This window comes from Scyliorhinus torazame, chromosome 4, assembly GCF_047496885.1.
Source record: "Scyliorhinus torazame isolate Kashiwa2021f chromosome 4, sScyTor2.1, whole genome shotgun sequence".
NCBI lineage: Eukaryota > Metazoa > Chordata > Chondrichthyes > Carcharhiniformes > Scyliorhinidae > Scyliorhinus > Scyliorhinus torazame.
The window spans coordinates 176,590,124-176,616,736 of NC_092710.1; the positions used below are offsets into that span (position 1 = coordinate 176,590,124).

Genomic DNA, 26,613 nt, shown 5'->3' on the forward strand with positions numbered 1-26,613 from the left:
GGCTGCAACCCACTTCAATTATGCCATTTTTAAGCATACTCTCAATCTCTTTGTTAACCTGTGCCAATTTTAAAAGGTTAAGTCTATATGGATGTTGTTTGATTGGAACAGCATTTCCCACATCTACATCATGTATAGCCATTTTAGTACTTCCCAATTTATCTCCACAAACTTGCCCACGTGTTATCAATAACTCTTTCAGGTCAGTCCGTTTTGCCTCTGGAAGGTAACTCAACAATTTATCACAATTTTTAAGAGCATCCTCGTTTTCCAATTTAGTTTGAGGTATGTCAAATTCACAGTCATCTGGATTTGGTTCATCACTTTGTTAGAATAATTAAAACCGCCTCCTTTTTCTCTCCTTCCCTTTCAAAGTACCTTTTATGCATATTCACATGACACACTCGGTGAGTCTTCCTTCTATCTGGTGTTATTACCACATAATTCACTTCACTTAATTTCCTTTCAATTTGATAAGGTCCAGAAAACCTTGTTTTTAAACCCTGGTAACAATACTAAAACCTTTATCTCCACTGGCAAAACTACGAACTTTGGATTCCTTGTCCGCTACCCGATTCATCACATTTTGTGCAACTTTTAAATGTTGTCTAGCCAATTGACCTGCTCTATTTAATTGTTCCCTAAAATTTGACACGTAATCCAATAATGTAAGTTCTGATTTCTCACTCACCAATGTTCCTTAATCAATTTAAGTGGTCCTCTTACCTCATGACCAAAAATTAGTTCAAAAGGACTGCATTTGGTTGACTCATTAGGTGTATCCCTAATTGCAAACAGTACAAATGTAATTCCTTTATCCCAATCCTCTGGATAATCGTGACAATAAGCCCTCAACATTGTCTTTAATGCCCGATGCCACCTTTCTAACACTCCCTGCAATTCTGGATGGTACGCAGTTGATTCAAATTGTTTTATTCCTAAGCTATCCATAACTTTTTTGAATAACCTTGAGGTAAAATCCAATCCTTGAGCCGTTTGTATTTCTGTGGTTATTCCATATCTGGTAAAGAATTTAAGTAACTCGTCCACAATCTTTTTAGCTGTAATATTACATACTGGAATGGCCTCTGGAAACTTAGTAGACACATCCATTATAGTCAAAAGATATTGATTCCCACTTTTTGTTTTAGGAAGCGGTCCTACGCAATCAATTAGGACCCTTGTAAAAGGTTCTTCAAATGCTGGAATGGGTATTAAGGGTGCTGGTTTTATCACTGCTTGAGGTTTCCCTATCACTTGACATGTGTGAAATGATTGACAAAATTTAGCTACATCTTTTTGTAGTCCAGGCCAATAAAAATGTTTTTGGATTTTAGCTTGAGTCTTCCTTACTCCCAAATGACCTCCCACTGGTACCTCATGTGCAACCCGCCACATCTCCTTTCTAGACCCTACCAGCAATACTACTTGATGAACTTCTGCCCACTTTTCTTCCACCTGCATATGTAAAGGTCACCATTTTCTCATCAAGACATCACTTTTATGGTAATAACACTCTGGTATACACTCAGATTCCTCTTCCGTATATGCTTTCTGATACATCGGTTTTATTTCTACATCTTTCTGTTGTAACTCCGCTAATTTTCCTGAACTAAAAATATCCGTCTCATCCTCCACCTGTTCTTGTTCTTTTTCAACAATCTGATCAAAAATCGTTTCTGATAATTCCACATATTACCACCTTTACTGGCAATATTCTTCCCAAACTACATAACTCATCATCTCTTACCATTAAAGATTGACTAGCGCCCGCATTTCTTAAATTGTGACTTCTTAACCTGCTCCTCCTGATACACATGAGTAACCTTTACCCACACAAGTAAATTCTTTATAGACATCTGGCACCTTCTTATCAATCACCTCTTGATCAGGCTGTACAATCTTTTGCACCCCCTTCGCTTCACTTGGGCTTTACTTTACCACTTTAACAAACCCCACCGTGTTATCCTGTTTTTCCACATCAGCCTTCCCAGTACTTTCCTTCAACCACCAACACTGTGACTTTACATGGCCTAGTTTATTACAGTGAAAACATTTGAAACTTTTCATTTCTTTTCCACCCTCCTGGATTTCTTTTTTAATCTGAGATACACTCTCATTATCTCCCATCAGATCACCTTTGCCTCTACCACTTGAGTTTTTCTCATGTCCCCAATTTCTATCCCTCTATGAACTAATTCATCTGCTCTTCCACATGAGTTCTCTCGGACAGCTTCATACGTTTTGTCTATTTTCAACACCCTTATCCACCTATCAAAATTACTCTGTTTGCTGCCCACCCTCTTTCATTATTTTAGGGAACTCCTGCTTAATTTTTGGCTGCACTTCAGACCGTGATCACCATATTTAAGGAGTGCAAGCAGATGGCAGGACTTCCTCCTGGGACTGCTCCTGTGCAGTCATCATGAGGTCCAACACGGTTGTTTGATCTGACTGTCTGACTCTCTTGCATGGGTATGTCTGCATCCAGATGGTCTTTCGGGAGGGAGCATCCATTGTATGCAGGTATGCTTGAAGCTTTCCATGTCTTGTGAGCATCAGAGCGAGGTGCTTCAAAATTTAAAAACAGTTCATTTAGTGTGTGTCCCTTTAAGAAGAGGTAGTCACAAGATCTTTTAATGAGTAGAAAAATCCAATAGTTTGAATCGATGATTTAAAAACAAATTAACAAGCAACACGGTGGATATATTATTGCTACCAGTTTTACTTACAGTTCTAGTGAATGTTTCACAATTCTGGGCACAATTTAACAATTTAGTAATTGTCTCGCAAATAACCTTTTCGCAAAACACCTCCAACATTCCTAAGCACAAGTTCTTACCTTGTTGATGCTTTCCAAAGTGACCCTCATCTTCAATTCATGATCATCTGACATATGATGGAAGTCATAATCGGAGAAACTCTGTATTGTTCTATTGTTGATTGATTCATGAAAAACCTGGCAGCTCCATTAGACATGGCAGTGCCAAGAGCATGTTCATGGGAGCTGCCAGGACAGTGACAGAGAACAAGAAATATATTGTTGCTCCTTCACTACCGCTGGGGCAACATCCTGTGACTCCCTCCCTAACAGCACAGTGGGTGTACCCACACCTCAAGGACTGCAGTGGTTCATGAAGGCAACTCACCACCACCTAGGGATGGGCAATAAATGCTGGCCTAACCAGCGACGCTCACATCCTGTAAATGAATTTTTAAAAAAGAATCAATGGATCTCCGGGAACAGGAAAATCCAGGGTCCTGGTCGGGTTGGGTTTCGACAGGTTAGAAAGGTGTGTAGGAAGAAAATGGGAGCGATTACCCCCCCCCCCCCCCCCCCGCCCCCCACACACACACACACACACACAATCCACAAACATTGAAACATAGAAAATAGGAACAGGAAGTCGGCTCTTCAAGCCTGCTCTGCCATTCATTATGATCATGGCTGATCATAAACTCAATAGCCTTCCCCCTATATCCTTTGAGCCCCTTCACCCCAAGAGCTATATCTAACACCTTCTTGAAAACATACACTGTTTGGCTTCCTGTGGTAACAAATTCCACAGGCTTACCACACACTGATGAAGAAATCTCTCCTCATCTCAGTCCTAAATGGTTTACTCTGTATCCTTAGATTATTACCCCTGGTTCTGGACACCACCACCATTGGGAATATCTTTCCTGAATTGGCCCTGTCTAATCATGTTCGAATTTTATAGGTTTCTATGAGATCCGCCTGATTCTTCTGAACTCCAGCGAATATACAGGAGCAGCCCTTTGGATTTCGGCGGCAGCGGTGCGCAGGGGCCTTCTGGGAGGTGAGTACTTACTTTAAAAAGCCTTACCTTTACAGGAGCAGCCCTTTGGATTTCGGCGGCAGCGGTGCGCAGGGGCCTTCTTGGAGGTGAGTAGTGAGTTTAAAACCACTTACCTTTACAGGAGCAGCCCTTTGGATTTCGGCGGCAGCGGTGCGCAGGGGCCTTCTGGGAGGTGAGTACTTACTTTAAAAAGCCTTACCTTTACAGGAGCAGCCCTTTGGATTTCGGCGGCAGCGGTGCGCAGGGGCCTTCTGGGAGGTGAGTAGTGTGTTTAAAAACCTTACCTTTACAGGAGCAGCCCTTTGGATTTCGGCGGCAGCGGTGCGCAGGGGCCTTCTGGGAGGTGAGTAGTGAGTTTAAAACCACTTACCTTTACAGGAGCAGCCCTTTGGATTTCGGCGGCAGCGGTGCGCAGGGGCCTTCTGGGAGGTGAGTACTTACTTTAAAAAGCCTTACCTTTACAGGAGCAGCCCTTTGGACTTCGGCGGCAGCGGTGCGCAGGGGCCTTCTGGGAGGTGAGTAGTGTGTTTAAAAACCTTACCTTTACAGGAGCAGCCCTTTGGATTTCGGCGGCAGCGGTGCGCAGGGGCCTTCTGGGAGGTGAGTAGTGAGTTTAACACCACTTACCTTTACAGGAGCAGCCCTTTGGATTTCGGCGGCAGCGGTGCGCAGGGGCCTTCTGGGAGGTGAGTACTTACTTTAAAAAGCCTTACCTTTACAGGAGCAGCCCTTTGGATTTCGGCGGCAGCGGTGCGCAGGGGCCTTCTTGGAGGTGAGTAGTGAGTTTAAAACCACTTACCTTTACAGGAGCAGCCCTTTGGATTTCGGCGGCAGCGGTGCGCAGGGGCCTTCTGGGAGGTGAGTACTTACTTTAAAAAGCCTTACCTTTACAGGAGCTGCCCTTTGGATTTCGGCGGCAGCGGTGCGCAGGGGCCTTCTGGGAGGTGAGTAGTGTGTTTAAAAACCTTACCTTTACAGGAGCAGCCCTTTGGATTTCGGCGGCAGCGGTGCGCAGGGGCCTTCTGGGAGGTGAGTAGTGTGTTTAAAAACCTTACCTTTACAGGAGCAGCCCTTTGGATTTCGGCGGCAGCGGTGCGCAGGGGCCTTCTGGGAGGTGAGTACTTACTTTAAAAAGCCTTACCTTTACAGGAGCAGCCCTTTGGATTTCGGCGGCAGCGGTGCGCAGGGGCCTTCTGGGAGGTGAGTAGTGTGTTTAAAAACCTTACCTTTACAGGAGCAGCCCTTTGGATTTCGGCGGCAGCGGTGCGCAGGGGCCTTCTGGGAGGTGAGTAGTGAGTTTAAAACCACTTACCTTTACAGGAGCAGCCCTTTGGATTTCGGCGGCAGCGGTGCGCAGGGGCCTTCTGGGAGGTGAGTACTTACTTTAAATAGCCTTACCTTTACAGGAGCAGCCCTTTGGATTTCGGCGGCAGCGGTGCGCAGGGGCCTTCTTGGAGGTGAGTAGTGAGTTTAAAACCACTTACCTTTACAGGAGCAGCCCTTTGGATTTCGGCGGCAGCGGTGCGCAGGGGCCTTCTGGGAGGTGAGTACTTACTTTAAAAAGCCTTACCTTTACAGGAGCAGCCCTTTGGATTTCGGCGGCAGCGGTGCGCAGGGGCCTTCTTGGAGGTGAGTAGTGAGTTTAAAACCACTTACCTTTACAGGAGCAGCCCTTTGGATTTCGGCGGCAGCGGTGCGCAGGGGCCTTCTGGGAGGTGAGTACTTACTTTAAAAAGCCTTACCTTTACAGGAGCAGCCCTTTGGATTTCGGCGGCAGCGGTGCGCAGGGGCCTTCTTGGAGGTGAGTAGTGAGTTTAAAACCACTTACCTTTACAGGAGCAGCCCTTTGGATTTCGGCGGCAGCGGTGCGCAGGGGCCTTCTGGGAGGTGAGTAGTGTGTTTAAAAACCTTACCTTTACAGGAGCAGCCCTTTGGATTTCGGCGGGAACCGGAAGTTCGACCTCTGGCAAGTTTCCCCCCCCCCAACCAATAAATTCTGGTGGAGAGGAAACCCGAGACACTACACGTGTAGTGTCTCCCACCCGCCCTCCTCCTCTAACCTAATAATAAGACCCATTGGTGTAAGGTAAGTGCCATATTATATTATTATATTATTAGCATTGTGCAGGTCAAGGATTGGAGGTGGAGGAGCAGTCTCTGTCAGCGAGAGAACCTGAGAACATCTCAGAAGGTAAGCAAGTGATTTTTACTTTTATACCTTTTTTTCAAATTGTGTGTGTCGGGGGGAAACTGAAGTGACATCACAGAAAAGCTGTGACCTGAGTGGCTGGTTGGGATTCTAACCTAAATTTTTTTGAGTATTTGGGAACTAATTAAACATAATAACTTAATTATAATTTAGAGGATATCTAAGCCAGAGATCGGAGAATATTATAGTTGGCTATCGCATTTCTATTAGAAATCTAGTGCTAGGAAACAGATAGTTGACAGTAACTTTGTAATTAAAAAAAAAAAGTATTTAAAAAAAAAAAAGACAAATTTTAATTTTAATTAATTGACGCAATGTCAGTTAGAGGGGTGCTGTGCTCTGACTGTGAGATGTGGCAGGTCCGGGAGGCTTCCAGCGTCCCGGATGGCTTCATCTGCAGAAAGTGCACCCAACTGCAGCTCCTCACAGACCGCATGGTTCGGTTGGAGCAGCAATTGGATGCACTTAGGAGCATGCAGGTGGCGGAAAGCGTCATAGATCGCAGTTATGTAAGTGTGGTCACACCCAAGGTGCAGGCAGAGAAATGGGTGACCACCAGAAAGGGCAGGCAGTCAGTGCAGGAATCCCCTGTGGTTGTCCCCCTCTCGAACAGATATACCCCTTTGGATACTGTCGGGGGGGATAGCCTATCAGGGGAAAACAGCAGCAGCCAGCGCAGTGGCACCACGGCTGGCTCTGATGTTCAGAAGGGAGGGTCAAAGCGCAGAAGAGTAATAGTTATAGGGGACTCTATAGTCAGGGGCACAGATAGGCGCTTCTGTGGACGTGAAAGAGACTCCAGGATGGTATGTTGCCTCCCTGGTGCCAGGGTCCAGGATGTCTCCGAACGGGTAGAGGGAATCCTGAAGGGGGAGGGCAAACAGGCAGAGGTCGTTGTACATATTGGTACTAACGACATAGGCAGGAAGGGGCATGAGGTCCTGCAGCAGGAGTTCAGGGAGCTAGGCAGAAAGTTAAAAGACAGGACCTCGAGGGTTGTAATCTCGGGATTACTCCCTGTGCCACGTGCCAGTGAGGCTAGAAATAGGAAGATAGAGCAGACAAACACGTGGCTAAACAGCTGGTGTAGGAGGGAGGGTTTCTGTTATCTGGACCACTGGGAGCTCTTCCGGGGCAGGTGTGACCTGTATAAGATGGACGGGTTGCATCTAAACCGGAGAGGCATAAATATCCTGGCCGCGAGATTTGCTAGTGTCACACGGGAGGGTTTAAACTAGTATGGCGGGGGGTGGGCACGGGAGCAATAGGTCAGAAGGTGAGAGCATTGAGGGAGAACTAGGGAATAGGGACAGTGTGGCTCTGAGGCAGAGCAGACGGGGAGAAGTTGCTGAACACAGCGGGTCTGGTGGCCTGAAGTGCATATGTTTTAATGCAAGGAGCATTACGGGTAAGGCAGATGAACTTAGAGCTTGGATTACTACTTGGAACTATGATGTTGTTGCCATTACAGAGACCTGGTTGAGGGAAGGGCAGGATTGGCAGCTAAACGTTCCAGGATTTAGATGTTTCAGGCGGGATAGAGGGGGATGTAAAAGGGGAGGCGGAGTTGCGCTACTTGTTCAGGAGAGTATCACAGCTATACAGCGAGAGGACACCTCAGAGGGCAGTGAGGCTATATGGGTAGAGATCAGGAATAAGAAGGGTGCAGTCACAATGTTGGGGGTATACTACAGGCCTCCCAACAGCCAGCGGGAGATAGAGGAGCAGATAGGTAGACAGATTTTGGAAAAGAGTAAAAACAACAGGGTTGTGGTGATGGGAGACTTCAACTTCCCCAATATTGACTGGGACTCACTTAGTGCCAGGGGCTTAGACGGGGCAGAGTTTGTAAGGAGCATCCAGGAGGGCTTCTTAAAACAATATGTAAACAGTCCAACTAGGGAAGGGGCGGTACTGGACCTGGTATTGGGGAATGAGCCCGGCCAGGTGGTAGATGTTTCAGTAGGGGAGCATTTCGGTAACAGTGACCACAATTCAGTAAGTTTTAAAGTACTGGTGGACAAGGATAAGAGTGGTCCGAGGATGAATGTGCTAAATTGGGGGAAGGCTAATTATAACAATATTAGGCGGGAACTGAAGAACATAGATTGGGGGCGGATGTTTGAGGGCAAATCAACATCTGACATGTGGGAGGCTTTCAAGTGTCAGTTGAAAGGAATACAGGACAGGCATGTTCCTGTGAGGAAGAAAGATAAATACGGCAATTTTCGGGAACCTTGGATGACGAGTGATATTGTAGGCCTCGTCAAAAAGAAAAAGGAGGCATTTGTCAGGGCTAAAAGGCTGGGAACAGACGAAGCCTGTGTGGCATATAAGGAAAGTAGGAAGGAACTTAAGCAAGGAGTCAGGAGGGCTAGAAGGGGTCATGAAAAGGCATTGGCAAATAGGGTTAAGGAAAATCCCAAGGCTTTTTACACTTACATAAAAAGCAAGAGGGTAGCCAGGGAAAGGGTTGGCCCACTGAAGGATAGGCAAGGGAATCTATGTGTGGAGCCAGAGGAAATGGGCGAGGTACTAAATGAATACTTTGCATCAGTATTCACCAAAGAGAAGGAATTGGTAGATGTTGAGTTTGGAGAAGGGGGTGTAGATAGCCTGGGTCACATTGTGATCCAAAAAGACGAGGTGTTGGGTGTCTTAAAAAATATTAAGGTAGATAAGTCCCCAGGGCCGGATGGGATCTACCCCAGAATACTGAAGGAGGCTGGAGAGGAAATTGCTGAGGCCTTGACAGAAATCTTTGGATCCTCGCTGTCTTCAGGGGATGTCCCGGAGGACTGGAGAATAGCCAATGTTGTTCCTCTGTTTAAGAAGGGTGGCAGGGATAATCCCGGGAACTACAGGCCGGTGAGAGTTACTTCAGTGGTAGGGAAATTACTGGAGAGAATTCTTCGAGACAGGATCTACTCCCATTTGGAAGCAAATGGACGTATTAGTGAGAGGCAGCACGGTTTTGTGAAGGGGAGGTCGTGTCTCACTAACTTGATAGAGTTTTTCGAGGAGGTCACTAAGATGATTGATGCAGGTAGGGCAGTAGATGTTGTCTATATGGACTTCAGTAAGGCCTTTGACAAGGTCCCTCATGGTAGACTAGTACAAAAGGTGAAGTCACACGGAATCAGGGGTGAACTGGCAAGGTGGATACAGAACTGGCTAGGCCATAGAAGGCAGAGGGTAGCAATGGAGGGATGCTTTTCTAATTGGAGGGCTGTGACCAGTGGTGTTCCACAGGGATCAGTGCTGGGACCTTTGCTCTTTGTAGTATATATAAATGATTTGGAGGAAAATGTAACTGGTCTGATTAGTAAGTTTGCAGACGACACAAAGGTTGGTGGAATTGCGGATAGCGATGAGGACTGTCTGAGGATACAGCAGGATTTAGATTGTCTGGAGACTTGGGCGGAGAGATGGCAGATGGAGTTTAACCTGGACAAATGTGAGGTAATGCATTTTGGAAGGGCTAATGCAGGTAGGGAATATACAGTGAATGGTAGAACCCTCAAGAGTATTGAAAGTCAAAGAGATCTAGGAGTACAGGTCCACAGATTACTGAAAGGGGCTACACAGGTGGAGAAGGTAGTCAAGAAGGCATACGGCATGCTTGCCTTCATTGGCCGGGGCATTGAGTATAAGAATTGGCAAGTCATGTTGCAGCTGTATAGAACCTTAGTTAGGCTACACTTGGAGTATAGTGTTCAATTCTGGTCGCCACACTACCAGAAGGATGTGGAGGCTTTAGAGAGGGTGCAGAAGAGATTTACCAGAATGTTGCCTGGTATGGAGGGCATAAGCTATGAGGAGCGATTGAATAAACTCGGTTTGTTCTCACTGGAACGAAGGAGGTTGAGGGGCGACCTGATAGAGGTATACAAAATTATGAGGGGCATAGACAGAGTGGATAGTCAGAGGCTTTTCCCCAGGGTAGAGGGGTCAATTACTAGGGGGCATAGGTTTAAGGTGAGAGGGGCAAAGTTTAGAGTAGATGTACGAGGCAAGTTTTTTACGCAGAGGGTAGTGGGTGCCTGGAACTCACTACCGGAGGAGGTAGTGGAGGCAGGGACGATAGGGACATTTAAGGGGCATCTTGACAAATATATGAATAGGATGGGAATAGAAGGATACGGACCCAGGAAGTGTAGAAGATTGTAGTTTAGTCGGGCAGTATGGTCGGCACGGGCTTGGAGGGCCGAAGGGCCTGTTCCTGTGCTGTACATTTCTTTGTTCTTTGTTCTTTGTTATAATCCTAACCAACTCAATTTCTCCTCATACGTCAGTCCTGCCATCCCAGGAATCAGTCTGGTAAACCTTCTCTGCACTCCTTCAATAGCAAGAACATCCTTCCACAGATAAGCAGACCAAAACTGCACACAATATTCCATGAGTGGTATCACCAAGGCCCTATACAACTGCAGCAAGACATCCCTAATCCTCAACACCCCAATCCTCTCTGAAGGCTCTCATGGGAATGTCACTTTAAGAAATGTTTGTCTTCTCAAGTGGCTGCAGTGGTGTCATTGTGTGGGTGGAACTGGGCTCTGGTTCTGCTTTTTACTTTCGTTTCGAGATGGAAGCTGTTTTTGGCTCTGAGTTTTAGTTTTGTTTTCAGCTGGAGGGCTGCATTCAAACCAAGGAGGTGTATTTTGGGTCTCTCCCTGCATGCTAAAGATTGTTTCCAGATCACTTGATGGTTTCAAAGTAATACCTGTTTCTGTAAGGAATGCAAACCTACTGTCTTTGTTAAAAAGGGTTTTGGTGTATGGATGTTGTTAGGAAAGTTACTAAGGGTTATCTATAAAGTACTGTATCTTTGGGGGGTGGGGTGGGGGGGTATCAGTGTTGGCAGTTGATAAGACGTTTACTGTGTGTTTATAAAATGTTAATTGGATTCATAAAATAAACATTGTTTTGTTTGAAAAATACTTTAGATCTCTGTTGCATCACACATGTAAAGTGGGCCCTTGTGCTCCCCATAACCAAAATCTATTCAAGGTTGTGGGTCAAGTGAACTCCATGATATACTTTGGTGTTCTCTAAACTCTGGCCCATAATAAGGCCAACATGCCACTTGCCTTCTTTACTGTCTGCTATACCTGCATGCTTACTTTCAGTGACTGGTATATGAGGACACGCAGGCCTTGTTGCACATTCTCCTCTTTCAATATATAGCCATTCAGATAATCTGCGTTCCAGTTTTTGCTACCAAAGTGACCTCACATTTATCCACATTCTGCTACATCTGCCATGCATTAGTCCATGCACTCAGCGGGCTGGATTCTCTGGATATAAGCAAATTACTGCTGATGCTGAAATCTGAAACCAAAGAGAAAATGCTGGAAATTCTCAGCAGGTCAAAGCTCTGACAAAGAGTCATTGGACTCGAAAAGTTAGCTCTTTTCTCTCCCTACTGATGCTGCCAGACCTGCTGAGATTTTCCAGCATTTTTTCTTTTGGGCTGGATTCTCTGTCCCGCCTCGCCAGATTTCTCGTGCGGCAGGCAGGTGGGATGCTCCATTTCGCTGGTCAATGGGGTTTTCCATTGTGGGGCAGCCCCACGCCGTCGGGAAACACCCAGGCTGCCGGAAAAATGGAGCATCCCGAAAGCGGAGAATCCAGCCCAGCTTGTCCAAATCACACTGAAGCATCTCTACATCCTCCTCACAGCCCAATCTCCCACCCAGCTTTTTACTATCTGCAAATTTGGCTATATTGGGCAGGATTCTCCGTCCCGCTGCACACATTTTCTGGTGCTGCATGTCCCTGGCAGCAGCGGGATTCTCCGTCCCGGCAGTTGGCCAATGGGGTTTCCCATTCTGGGCACCCTCACGGCAGCAGGAAATGAGTGCACTGCTGGTGAAACGGAGGATCCCGCCAATGGAGAATCCATTACATTTAATTCCCTCATCTAACTCATTAATATATATTGTGAATAACTGGGGTCCTAGCACTGATCTCTGTGGTACACCACTAGTTATTGCCTGCCATTCGAAAGAACTATTTATTCCTACTCTTTGTTTCCTGTGTGCCAACCGGTTTTCTATCCATCCCAATACACTACCCCAATCTGATGTGCTTTCATTTTACACACTAATCTCTCACCTGGGACATCATCAAAAGTCTTCTGAAAGTTCAAATAAACTACATCCTCAAATAATTCTAGTGGATTTATCAAGCGTGATTTCCCTTTCATAAATCCATGCTGACTCTCTGATTCCACCACTGTTTTCTTAGTGTTCTGCTATAAAAACTTTGATAATGGACTCTAGGATTTTTCCACTACATGGGCGTCATTCTCCGACCCCCCGCCGGGTCGGAGAATGGCCGTTGGCCGCCGTGAATCCCGCCCCCGCACCCGCCGAAGTCCCCGGTACCGGAGATTGGGCGGGGGCGGGAATCGGGCCGCGCTGGTTGGCGGGACCCCCCGCTCAATTCTCCGGCCCGGATGGGCTGAAGTCCCGCCCAGAAATTGCCTGTCCCGCCGGCTTAAATTAAACCTGGTATTTACCGGCGGGACCGGGTGGCGTGGGCGGGCTCCGGGGTCCTGGGGGGGGCGCGGGGCGATATGACCCCGGGGGATGCCCCCACGGTGGCCTGGCCCGCGATCGGGGCCCACCGATCCGCGGGTGGGCCTGTGCCGTGGGGGCACTCTTTCCTTTCCGCCTCCGCCACGGCCTCCACCATGGCGGAGGCGGAAGTGACTCTCCCCACTGCGCATGCGCGGGAAACTGTCAGCGGCCGCTGACGCTCCCGCGCATGTGCCGCATTTCCGCGCCAGCTGGCGGGGCAACAAACACCACTTCCACCAGCTGGCGGGGCGGAAATCCCTCCGCCGCCGGCCTAGCCCCACAATGTTGGGGCTAGGCCGCCAACGATGCGGAGCATTCCGCACCTTTGGGGTGGCGCGATGCCCATCTGACTGGCGCCGATTTGGGCGCCAGTCGGCGGACATCGCGCCGTTGGGGGAGAATTTCGCCCCTGATGTCACTTACTGGTCTAGAATTCCCTGCTTTCTTTCTATCTCCTTTTTTAACTAGTGGGGTTACATTAGCTGCCCTCCATGCTGTAGAAATCTGTAGAGTCTATAGAATCTTGGAAGATGATCACCAATACATCCACTAATTCTAGGTCCACTTTCTTAAGTGCTCTTGGATGTAAATCATCAGGCCCTGGAGATTTATCGGCCTTTAATCCCATCAATTTCCCCAACACCATTTCTCTACTCAAACTGATTTCCTTCACTAAACCCCATGTTCCCCAACATTTCTGGTATGTTATTTTTGTCCACCTTTGTGAAGACAGAACCAAAGTATGTATTTTGTTGGTCAGCCATTTCTTTGTTCCCCATTCTAAATTTCTAGGTTTTTGACTGTAAGGGACCCTCACCAATATGTTTCTCTTCACATACCTATAGAAACTTTTAAAATCAGTTTTTGTGTTCCCTGCAAGCTTACTCTCATAGTCTATTTTCCCCTTCTTAACCAATCCCTTGGACCTCCTTTGCTGAATTTTAAACTGCTCCCAATAGTGAGGTCTGTTATTTTTCTTTGCCAATTTGCATGTCTCTTCCTTGAATCTAACACTATCTCCAATTTCCCTTGTGAACCATGGTTTGGCCACCTTTCCTGTTTTACTTTTGCACCGAACAGGAATGAACAATTGTTGCAATTCACCCATGCGCTCTTTGAATGTTTGTCATTGCCTATCCACTGTCATCTCTTTAACGAACGTTTACCAATCCATCATAACCACCGTATACCTCATGCCATTGTAGTTTCCTTTGTTACGATTCAGGACTCTAGCCTCAAAATCAACTATGTCACCTTGATGAAAAATTTGATCGTATTATGTTCGCTCATCCCCAAGTGTTCTCACACAACTAGATTGCCAATTATTCCTTTCTCATTACTCATTACACAGTCTAGGATGATCTGTTCACTAGTTCATTCCTCAACATATTGTTCCAGAAAACCATCTCATATTCCTCCGCTCCAAAATTGTAACTAATTTGATTTGCCCAAACTATATGCAGATTAAAGTCACCCATAATTACAGATGTTCCCTTATTGCATGCATCTCTAATTTTCTGTTTAATGCCATTCTCAACATCAATACGACAGTTTGGGGGTTGGTATACAACCCCATCAACATCAATTCTACTGATTCAAATTCCACACCGTCACAGCAAACAGACAGGAATCTTGGTCCCGGGACATCCGGATTGCATTCCCCGATGGGACCGAGAATTGGGCGTCAGAGCAAAATTGGGATCGACGCCGGTTGCCAACCTGTTCACGATGTCCCAACTTCTCGCTGGCTGCGGGAACGAGGTCTACGCCACACATCAGCGGGAGCATTTAAATAAATGCAAATAGGTCTTAATGCCCCACAGGGTCCCCTGTAATAGGGACACCTCCACAGGAACTCCCCCATAGCCCCTGCCCCAGCACACACACACACACACACACACACATCCAGACTCTCCCCCACCAAAAAGAGATCTTGTCTGGAAGCTTGAGAGCAGACAGTGCAGTGCAATCACACTCTTGAGTGATTAGAATGCACGTAGTGCTTGGAATGCACTTACCTCACTTTGTTGTATTGGGGTTTCATGACTTAGACCACTGAACCATGAAGGGAGATGAATAAATCAAAGCTGCAGATGGTTTGTAGAAACTCAATCACAGACCACTACAAGCTATGAATGGCTTGAAGCTAATGGATCTGTGGGAACAAGGCACAGACTACAGCTGTATTCCTTCGAGGGATGGACATATGGAGCTTCAAGATAAGTTTTACAGTGGTAATTCTTCTCACTGTCCTTGCCTGTACTGAAAGCTTTCAGTCAGAGGTCTCTTTTCTGTAGGAGGGGGGATTTGTGTGAGTGGGGTCTGTGAGGGGGTCCAAGGTAGGAGGTCACTGTGGGGGGTCCCTTTGGATAACGCGGTTCCTGGGTGGGTCTCCATATTAAGGTCCCTGGGGTCTCTTTGGTCAGGGCGTTCCTGGGGGCTTTCTACCACAGGGTCCATGTGGGGTCCCTCTATTTCAGTGGTCCCTGTGGGGGTCCCTCTATTTCAGTGGTCCCTGTGGGGGTCTGTCAATTACAGGGGTCCCTGTGAGGAATCCCTTTGGTTTGGGGTCCTTGTGGGCCTTCTCTTATTGAAGGGGTCTCTGGGGTGGGGTCTCCCTATTTTAGCAGTCCTGCGTGGTGGGGAGGGGGGGGGCAGGTCGGTCATCCACATACTTGGGGGGGGCATCCAAGCATTCAGGTGGGGGGGGGGGCTGCTATGCAGTGTGGGAGAGGGGGTCAGGGCTCCATTGCAGTGTGGGGGTGGCCAGCCGCAGTACCTCACTTGGGCCATCTGCTCAAAGTAGCGGCTCGATACCGGGATTCCCCTGGGAATCCCTTGTATTCCACACCATGCATAAATTTGCACGGCAAAGAATACAAAATTGCTTTCCGGCTTGCAATCCCAGGGCATCGCAAACCAATTGCAATTCACCTCCGGTGCGAGAACATAGGGCGGGATTCACCGTTCTCCGACAATGATTTTGTAATCGGCGATCGGGCGGAGGAACCCTTCTGACACCGAAATCGGGGGTGCTGCCTGTTTTCTATCCTCCGACCCTCCGAAATGTCATCATCGCATCGCACGCGGCACGCCGTTGGGACGGCGTTAGCGTGTCACCTGAAGGCCCTCCCCCGATACTCCGCCAATGATGGGCCGAGTTCCCGACCGCACGGTTGACGTATGATCTCAGCAGTCGGGAACACGGCGTGGCAGCTGCAGACTGTGTCCAGCGCCGCCACAGGCTGGTGGGAGCCATGCTGCTGGCTGGGGGCCTTCGGCGAGGGCTGGGGGGATTCGTGGGGGCTGGTCAGGGGGGCATTATCTAGCAGGTCGGGTGTGCACACATCCGGCGCTATGTTTTACGGCGCGACAGCTGCAGGTCGTCGCACTGCTCATGCACGGCCATGGACCCGGCTATTCTCCAGCTGTTTTTATCGTGGGAGCCGGGCGTTTTACGCGGCGCGCTGCTAACCCGTCACTGGTCGCAGGATCGGTGCCGATTGTTTTGATGTAAAACGCCACAGATCCTCCGCACGTAGGCTCAAAAACGGTGTTTTGAGCCCATAGTCTCCCAAATGGAGAATTCAGCCCAATATATTTCCTCATTATTGCATTCGTTCCCTCTGAAATCAGCAATACAACTCCGCCTTTTCCTTTTTGTCTGTCCAATGAACAGCTCCTTCCTGATCTATAAAGAATTTATTTTAAAAATTGAGCTGCCCATTCTCGCCCGACCACCTATGCCAACTGTTTTATGGCATCGGCAGTGTATTATCAGGGCCAATTAGATTGGTCACAAGATTAATTGGCTCTAGATTATATATTTAAATATAGCAGGTGGGCTGTCAGATTCAGCACCAACTCACCCCTGCATTATGGGGGTGAGCTTGCGGGTGGATGGGAAAGTGCACCCACTCTATTTTCCATGCCCCTCCTACTCAAATTCCACCCTCCAAGTGGACCTACTGTTCAGCCCAAAGTTATGTTAAAAGGTATTGGACATGCAGGGTCAACAAATAATGTTTTTAGTCTTAACTTTTCATTCAGAAAATAGCATTTCAAATCTGCAGATATTTACAATAACAAGTACAGCTCTGAAATCTGTCAGTAAAGTCTTTTAATTATCATTATCACATACATCTTGCATTGTTCTACATAAGACACTATTTAAACTTCAGTATAATTTAACCTGTGAAGTGCCGAGGTATTGTGAGAAGAGAAACTGTTTGAGCTCAGCTGATAATCAAAGAAAATATGAGGTTGCACGATGTCTAAAACGGGTTTTTTTGGTGAACCAGCAAGATAGAGGGTTTCATTAATCTCCAGGCCATAGTCGCTAATTTTCTTCAAAATTCTTCCCACAGACTTTGTGGTTTCTGTTCCTGTGATTAAGTATGTGCGGATAGGACATTCCAAGTGTTCATTTTTGGCAAAGAACTTTCTTTGGATTTTTCCCAGTGATTCAATGAATCCTTTGATTTGGTTCTGTTTGTGAAACAGGCAAATTACAGCTTCAGAAATAGTTGTTCTGTAACACTGAATACAATTTTTTAAAAATCCTTATTCTTTTATTTCAGCTAATTAGTGCCAAAGACCAATTCAAAAGAAGCAATTGGCTCAATCTTCTCAATGTCCCAGTTATGCTAAAATCTAAATCTAACAACAGTGTGAAAAAAACTTTATTTTCACTTTTACTATCTTCGCCACTCCATCTTTTTAAAAGAGCCAATTGTATTTACAGACACTTGAGAGAAAACAAAGGGCTACATAACACAATTCCAAAGTTTGGATAATATTTGAAAACAACCTTTGCATTCTGACCACAAGGTTGTCAAGAACAATTTGCTGATTTTGTGCTTGCAGCGGGGAGCTTTTCCTGCCAGGATCACATATCTGAAATTCTATCACAGCACTGTGCATGGCTTTCCACCGTTATTTTAAATGATTGGAGAATCATTGCACAGTCGGATTTCCAATCTCTGTTCTCAGTGTGTGAGCCACCCGACCGGTAGTGTCTGGTTAGAAAATTACCCCCATGATGTCAACTGAGCCTTTACAATTCCCACTGCCCTTTTGCCGTGAGTATCCAGTATTCTTTAATCATATATTCTTGTTTCCTTAAAACTGGAATGCCTCTAGAGTCACGTTTACTTTCATTATTCACACTTTAGAAAATGTTTTGTAATGGACAAAAATATTGAATCGGGGTTTTTACAACAATGGTTTCATCATTATCATAGACTTTTAATTCCAGATTTGAATTGAATTCAAATTTCACCATCTGCCATGGCGGGATTCAAAAGCAGGTCCCAGAGCATTAACCTGGGTTACTGGTTCCAGCAATAATACCACTATGTCACTGCCTCCCCTGTTCGTTGTTTAGTGCCGAGAGATAAACAAAGAGGTGGCCCACGGGCATGAGCTGGATTCATACCTGAGGGTTAATACAATTGAAATACAAAAGCAGTTAGCAAGCTCCTTGTTCAGCAGCAAGTACAGGGAACATGGATTTGCAGACGACAAAAACATGTAAATTTGCCAAATAAAATTCCTTTACCGTGCCAGAATCATGGGGTGAACTGAAGGGATTAAATTGCTGTTGATGTTCCAATGTTGTTTATTGTGTTCTTAATTAAAATACCTGTGTATGTAGAAGGAAGGAGCTGCATTTTGTGCAACATCCATTGTACCATTGTTCAGACTTTTTTCTAACATTTAAAGATGGATGCCTGGCTTACATAGAAACAAAGAAACATAAAAACTAGGTGCAGGAGTAGGCCATTCGGCCCTTTGAACCTGCACCACCATTCAATATGATCATGGCTGATCATGCAAATTCAGTATCCCACTCCAGCTTTCTCTCCATATCCCTTGATCCCTTTAGCTATGAGGGCCACGTCCAACACCCTCTTGAAAATATTCAAAGAACTGGCCCAAGCAGCTTTCTGTGGTAGAGAATTCCACAAGTTCACAACCTCTCTGAGAGAAGACGTTCTTCTTCATCTCAGTCCTGAATGGCTTATCCCTTATTCTTTGGCTGTGACCCCTGGTTCTGGATGTCCCCAACATCGGGAACATTCTTCTAGCCTTCCAGTCCCATCAGGATTTTATAGGTTTCAATGAGATCCCTTCTCATTCTTCTCAGTGAGTACAAGCCCAGTCAATCAAGTCTTTCTACATATGTCAGTCCTGCCATCCCGGGAATTAGTCAGGTGAACCTTCGCTGGACATCCTCAATAGCAAGAATGTCCTTCCTCAAACTAGGAGACCAAAACTGCATACAATATTTAAGGTGTGGCCTCACCAAGACCCTGCTTAATTGCAGCAGGACATCCCTACTCCCATATGCAAATCCTCTCACTATGAAGGCCAGCATGCCATTAGCTTTCCTCACCGTCTCCTGTACCTGTATGCCAACCTTCAGTGACTGTTCCACCATGACACCCAGGTCTCATTGCACTTCCCCTTTTCCTAAACTGCCACCATTCAGATAATAATCTGCCTTCCTGTTTTTTGCCACCAAAGTGGATAGCCTCACATTTACTCACATTATATTGTATTTGCAAGGTATTTGTCCAATCAGTCAGCCTATCAAAGTCACCCTGCAGCCTCTTTGCATCCTCCTCACAGCACACACTGCCACCCAGCTTAGTGTCGTCTGCAAGTTTGGAGATATTGCATACAATTCCTTCGTTCAAATCATTGTGTATATTGTGAATTGCTATGGTCCCAGCACTTAACCCTGTGGTACCCCACGAGTCACTGCCTGGCACTCTGAAAAGTACCCATTTATTCCCACTCTCTGCTTCCTGTCTACCAACCAGTTCTCTAACCACGTCAATACATTACACCCAATACCATAAGCTTTAATATTTCTCACTGATATCTGGGGCGAAATTCTCCGTTATCGGCGCAAAGTCCGCCGATCGGCGCAAATCCAACTTGCGTCGCGTCGGAAAAATGGGTCAAAAGTCTCTGGCCTGAAATGGGCTAGCAGCGACGTGACGGGATCCGCGCTTGCGCACGTGGTTCACGCTGTGCAGCGTCATACACACCGCACGGCGTGACTGCTCATAAGGCCGCGCTGCTCCCCCCCACCCGACCGGAACACCCGACTGGATGGCTGGCCGCCGCTCAGCCCCGAGGTTCGAGTCACGGGATGTGGAGGCGCTCCTGGACGCAGTGGAGCAGAGGAGGGACGCCCTGTATCCCGGGCACGGCCGCAGAGTTGCCCCACGCCACAGCCGGTGTCTGTGGAGGGAGGTGGCAGAGGTCGTCACCGCTGCGGCCCTGACACCACGGACAGGCACTCAGTGCCACAAGAAGGTGAACGACCTCGTCAGAGCAGGCAGGGTGAGCCTCCCCATATCCATATCCCCCCTCCCCCATAACCCCCCTCCCCCATATCCCCCCTCCCCCATATCCCCTCTCCCCCATATCCCCCATATCCCCCCTCCCCCATATCCCCCCTCCCCCATATCCCCCCTCCCCCATATCCCCCCTCCCCATATCCCCCATATCCCCAAGTGAATCCAGCCCTAACCTTAACCTCTGCAATGCACGCGCAACCGATGGCGTGCATTCATATACCTGCCTAACAGTGTTGCCTTTTACCCCTGCCACCACCCCCACGCCACAGGAGAAGCACGCACACAACAATAGGGAGCATATGAGGACTGGAGGAGGCCCCGCTGATGAGAGGCCACTGACCGAACACAACGAAAGGGCCCTGGAACTGGCTGGCGGACCTGACGACCGGGAGGTTGCTGATGCAGAGGTCGGGGGCGTACTAGCAAGTGAGCCACCGACAGCCCGTCCCCATATCCCCCCTCCCCCATATCCCCCCTCCCCCATATCACTTGATCACTGCCTGCGTGTCTAACCATGCATGCTGCATTGTGTATCGCAGGAGCAAACGTCGAGGCACCCATCCCCGCAGATGCAGACTGCCCGCAGGATGCCCCTCGGAGGCCACGGGAGACGGAGAGACCCGGACCCTCCGGCATGCGACGCCGGCAGGATGCCCCTCGCACTCCACGGGAGACGGAGAGACCCGGACCCTCCGGCATGCGATGCCCGCAGGATGCCCCTCGCACACCACGGGAGACGGAGAGACCTGGAGCAACAGGGAGACGACACCCCCATCACGTGCGGGAGCGACGAGGCAGGCGTGTGCCACCCAGCGACGAGGGGGGCAGCCACAGGCCCCCGTCACATCCGAGCCAGGACACCACTACCCAGGACACCACTACCCAGGACAGCACTGCCCAGGACACCCCTACCCGGGACAGCACTACCCAGGAAGACGAAATACCGGACAGTGACTCAGAGTGGATGGGTGGAGACGAACCCTCACCCCAAACTGCCATGGACTCAGAGTGGGACGAAGAGCACGACACAACGCCACTGCTGTCACCAACACCCTCCACCATCGCAGAAACACTCACCTCGGTTGGGCACTTTAGTGATGAGGCGTCTGGTACACTCACTGGTGCGCACAACACAGCCGTCCCGGTACAGCAGGTGGAGGTAGGAGCAGCAGAGGGGCCGGGCGGTCGGAGGGCAGCCCAGCCCAAGCGAACATCTGCCGCCCAGATGGATCCCGGGTTTCTGGAGTTACCACACCCACCCATAGATCCGATGCAACCACCGACCTGGAGACGAGCGAAGAGGGTGACGGCCGACTTGCGGCGGCTGCAGTCGCAGGTGGAGGAGTCCACCCGCGTCCAGGAGCTGGAAGTGGTGCCGGTCATGCGTGCCACCCAGGCCGACACCGCACGGGTGGCGTCCGCGGTGGAGGCAATGGGTGCGACGGTGTCAGACATGGGGAACGGTTTGCGAGGCCTGGGGCTTTCCGTGCAAGCGGCGTCTGTGGCCCAGGACATGGCTGCCCTCTCACAGGAGGCCATGAGCCAGTGCCAGCGCCAGATGGCAGAGGCGCTCAACGCCATGGCCCAGTCTCAGCAGTCCATAGCCCAGTCTCTGCAGGCCATGGCCCAGTCTCAGCAGGCCATGGCCCAGTCTCTGCAGGCCATCGCTGAGGGCATCGGCGCCAGTGGCCATGTGCGAGCCGGCGTCGTACTGTCACAGACAGGGTTTGCCAACCCCCTGGGCTCCATGGCTGTAAACCTGCAGACCCCTGTCGATACCAGCACGGGCCTCCAGGACTGGCAGCGCCAGATGTCGGGGGGGCGTCGGATGGCCAGTCCGTTCGCATCCCCCACCCATGTAGAGGCCTGGGGGCCATCGGGCACCCCGAGGGAGGAGGAGGTGGTGTGGTCCGTCCCGGCTCCCTCTGTAGGGGAGATCCCGGTACACCGCGACACCTCGGACTCCCCCCCTTCCGTCCCAGGTGCATCGGGTGGGCAACGGGCAGGACAGGCTGGCAGCTCGCCATCCCAGTCGCCCGGGCCGCAGCCTGGCCCATCTAGGCCAGGACGCCCCAGGAAACGGCCGCCAAAGGGATCCAGTGTCAGAGGGCAGGAATCACAGGAGTCCACCTCCAGTTCTGCTGTACCGTCTGGGGAACCACGTGGACGTAGTCAAAGGGCCCGTAAGGCCAAACAATTAGACACTGAGTAAGTTGGCACGGGTGCAGGGCACAGATGAGTTTTAGGGGCTAGGGCACGTGCATGAACTCGTTTGGTTATTAAAGTCAATGTTACACCTACAGAAGCTGCCTTTGTGCTCTGTCCAAAGCGTGCGGGGGTGTCATGTACGTTGAGCGCAAGTGTGTGTGTGAGGGGTGGTCTTACCTCAGCCCCAGGTGAGTCTGCCCCCTTCCCCCTGGGCCGCCATCAACATCCCCCCGGGCAGAGGACGGGACCGTGCGCTGCAGTGTCACAGCCGCATGCAGGGATGGTCCGGGTGGATGGTGGTACTGTGGCCATGGGTCAGACATAGTCCAACGATGTGGAGCCAGGAGCTCACCGCAGGGCGGGTTGTCATCATCCTTCATGGCCTGCAATAGACACGCGTCCACCCGCAACTGTGTGAGCCCGGCCGTTGTGCCGCAGGTGGATCGGCAATGGGGGGGTTGGTGTGCATGCGGGTGGGATGGGTGGGGTTGGGGAGGGGGGTGAGGGTGCTGGGTGGGTGGATGGGTGGGAGGTGTGGATGGTCGGCTGTTGCCATGGTGTGCGGTCTGTGGCCATACTACCCGATTCTCACGCCCATCTAGTCAGTGAAGCGGGCGGCTATCAGTCTGCCCCATGCCCGCTGGGCCAGCCGGTAACGGTGGACAGCCACCCGCCTGTGTCTAGCCTGTCTGCCCTGACCATTGCCCCCATCCCCCTCATCTGGGGAGGACTGCGCCTCTTCCTGCTGCTCCTCCACTCCGCCCTCCTCTGCCTGCAGCACATCGCCCCTCTGTTGGTCTATGTTGTGCAGGACGCAGCACACCACAATGATGCGGCCGACCCTATCTGACCGATACTGGAGGGCGCCCCCAGAGAGGTCCAGGCACCTGAAACGCATCTTCAGCACGCCAAAGCACCTCTCTATCACTCCCCTTGTCGCTACATGGGCATCATTGTAGCGGTTCTCCGCCTCATTGCGTGACCTCCGTACAGGCGTCATCAGCCACGATCGCAATGGGTAGCCCCTGTCGCCCAGCAACCAGCCCCTCAGCCGGGGATGGCGTCCCTCGTACATGCCGGGGATGGATGACCGCGACAACACGTCGTGTATGAGTCGTGTACACTGCCTGGGTAACGGGCGCAGACGTGCAGGATCATCATGCGGTGGTCGCAGACCACCTGTATATTCATCGAATAGGTCCCCTTCCTATTGGTGAACTCGGCCCTGTTATCTGCAGGTGGCCGCACGGCGACGTGCATCCCATCGATCGCGCCCTGGACCATGGGGAACCCGGCCACGGCACAGAAGCCCACGGCCCGGGCATCTTGGCTGGACCGGTCCACAGGGAAGCGGATGTAGCGGTGCGCCATGGCATATTGGGCATCTGTCACTGCCCGGATGCACCCCTCCATCCATCCACGCAATGTCTGCGATATGCCGGACAGGTCCCCACCCGGTGCCTGGAATGACCCCGTTGCATAAAAGTTCAGGGCAACCGTAACCTTGACGGACACGGGGAGAGGGTGTCCCCCGCCAGTGCCACGCGGTGACAGGTGTGCCAGCAGGTGGCAGATGTGTGCCACGGTTTCCCGCCTCATCCGGAGTCTCCTCCTGCATTCCCGGTCCGTGAGGGCCTGGTATGACTGCCGGGGCCGGTACACACGGGGCGCCCTCGGGTGCCTCCATTGCCGTGGGGCCGCGATGTCCTCCTACCCCTCCTCGTCCTGTCGGTCAGGTGTCCCTCCAGCCTGGGCGGCTGCCGCCTGCCCCTCTGCGGCAGCCTGCGCCGCCTCTCTGGCACGCTCCTCCTCATCCAGGGCAACATGGACATTAGCGGCTGCCGCCACGGTGGCCAACATCGCTGGATGATCGGAAAACATGACGGCATGGTGGGGGGGGGGGAATGACGACATGTCATCATTGCCCATATCGCCTCCTTCCCCCCAGCCAGGTGGCATGGACCGCATAGGTCCAACTGTTGGAGGCAGGCACCTGGCCAGGTGGACCAACTCACTTGCCCCCCCATCCTCCTCCCCGGCACGGATCACAACCTCCTCCCCTGCACAGACCCCCCATCCCCCTCCCCGGCACGGACCCCCCCCCCCCCATCTCCCTCCCCGGCACGGACCCCAACCTCCCATCCTCCTCCCCGGCACGGACCCCCCCATCCTCCTCCCCGGCACGGACCCCAACCTCCCATCCTCCTCCCCGGCACGGACCCCCCCATCCTCCTCCCCGGCACGGACCCTAACCTCCTCCCCGGCACGGACCCCCCATCCCCCTCCCCGGCACGGACCCCAACCTCCCATCTTCCTCCCCGGCACGGACCCCCCCATCCTCCTCCCCGGCACGGACCCCAACCTCCTCCCCTGCACAGACCCCCCCATCCTCCTCCCCGGCACGGACCCCAACCTCCTATCCTCCTCCCCGGCACGGACCCCCCCATCCTCCTCCCCGGCACGGACCCAACCTCCTCCCCGGCACGGACCCCCCATCCCCCTCCCCGGCACGGACCCCAACCTCCCATCCTCCTCCCCGGCACGGACCCCCCCATCCTCCTCCCCGGCACGGACCCCAACCTCCTCCCCGGCACGGACCCCAACCTCCCATCCTCCTCACCGGCACAGACCCCAACCTCCCATCCTCCTCCCCGGCACGGACCCCAACCTCCTCCCCGGCACAGACCCCCCATCCCCCTCCCCGGCACGGACCCCCCCATCCTCCTCCCCGGCACGGACCCCCCATCCCCCTCCCCGGCACGGACCCCCCCATCCTCCTCCCCGGCACGGACCCCCCATCCCCCTCCCCGGCACGGACCCCCCCCCAATCCTCCTCCCCGGCACGGACCCCAACCTCCTCCCCGGCACGGACCCCCCAACCTCCTCCCCGGCACGGACCCCCCATCCCCCTCGCCGGCGCGGACCCCCCCCATCCTCCTCCCCAGCACGGACCCCAACCTCCTCCCCGGCACGGACCCCCCATCCTCCTCCCCGGCACGGACCCCCCCTCCCGGCACTCCCCCGGAGCCCAGCCCACTCTAACCACCCCCCCCCCGCCGCACGCACACACACACAACCCGAGACACACCTCTCCCCACACATTCAGACTGCGGCCACGCCATCGCCTGCCCAGCGGCCAACCCCCCAGGCCGTCACTCACCTCCACGCTGGTCGGCGTGAACCTGGAGCACAGGTTCACGCCGATGAAAAGGAGGTTTGATTTACGTCGACGTGAACGGTCATCACGTTACGGGACTTCGGCCCATCCGGAAGGGAGAATATCGGCAGGCCGAAAATGGGCTGCCTTGTGCAGACCCGTGCCATTCTCCGACGTCAGCGGCGCCATTAACGCCCCGCCGACTTTTCTCCCTTCGGAGACTTCGGCAACCGGCGGGGGCGGGATTCACGGCGGCCAACGGCCATTCTCCGACCCGCTGGGTCAACCGTTTGCCCCAATAGCGCCACCTAGGGGTGACGAAGCTGCCATGGAGGCCGAAACCACGCTCCCGGAGTCGCAACCACCTGGACCCCCACCAGAATCACCACCAAAGCCCAGACGATCCAGGAGGACGGCCAGGCCACCCGACCGATTGATTGCTTCGCTGTAACTTTAACCATGAACGAACACTTTATAAATATTCTCGACAGCTCTGTAAGGAGGTATCACGGTACCTCCATATCTGATCATACCATGTTAACTGAGATTGTTACCACTGGCCACCACCCCCGCCGGACTCTTTTTTAACAGGCGGTGAATGTGGTAGTATCAGGTATTGCGGTACCTAAGAGGCTGATGACCATTGGTTAAACCTAGGAGTTTACCATTGGCTGTTGATACGTAGCTCCGCCCTGACAGGCGGAGTATAAGAACCAATACCGTCCCAGCAGCCTTCCCTTTCTGTACTGAAGCTGCTGGGAAACAGTTTTGGTCGATTAAAGCCTTCAGTTATGAAATCACTTCGTCTTGAGTGTAATTGATCGTGCATCAAGGTGTAAGTCACTGAATATTCAGATTGAGTGTTAGCAGTTGTAAAGAATCTGTCACACTAATTGCAGATGTGTTGGACGTTGCCATGTCTTCATCCTTAGAAATTCCGCCCCACTTCAAAGAGCAGAGTTAACAGATGAGTGACCAGGTGTACTGCCTGCTCCAGTGGATAAAATTTGCACGAATAGCAGCTGAGGACCATTACAGTGGGATAAGTCCACTATCAGTTTAGTCACAGAGAGGACCATAAGGCTTTAAAAGGCTTGTTTGGTGTCTTTGTATGCTCAGAATACCCCACTGGCTTTTGGAGTGTTGTGAGTCTGGAGGCCAGTCACCTATTAAACCAGTCAATAGGCCAATTAAAGACCACCTGCTGCTCTGCTAACAGTGCCAGGTAAGTCGTGGCAGCCCCCCAGTCGGTTGTGGACTT

General features: G+C 51.0%; 1 protein-coding gene across 1 annotated transcript in view; it reads right to left on the minus strand.

Moving 5' to 3' along the window:
* Nucleotides 1-16,717: 16,717 nt before the first annotated feature.
* LOC140410610 (cytosolic 5'-nucleotidase 1A-like) overlaps nt 16,718-26,613 on the minus strand; it is a 193,872-nt gene continuing 183,976 nt past the window's right edge. The window contains exon 6 of the mRNA XM_072498912.1: nt 16,718-17,102. Coding sequence (XP_072355013.1) covers nt 16,785-17,102 — 318 coding nt within the window. The 3' untranslated portion in view covers nt 16,718-16,784. The remainder of the gene's footprint in view (nt 17,103-26,613) is intronic.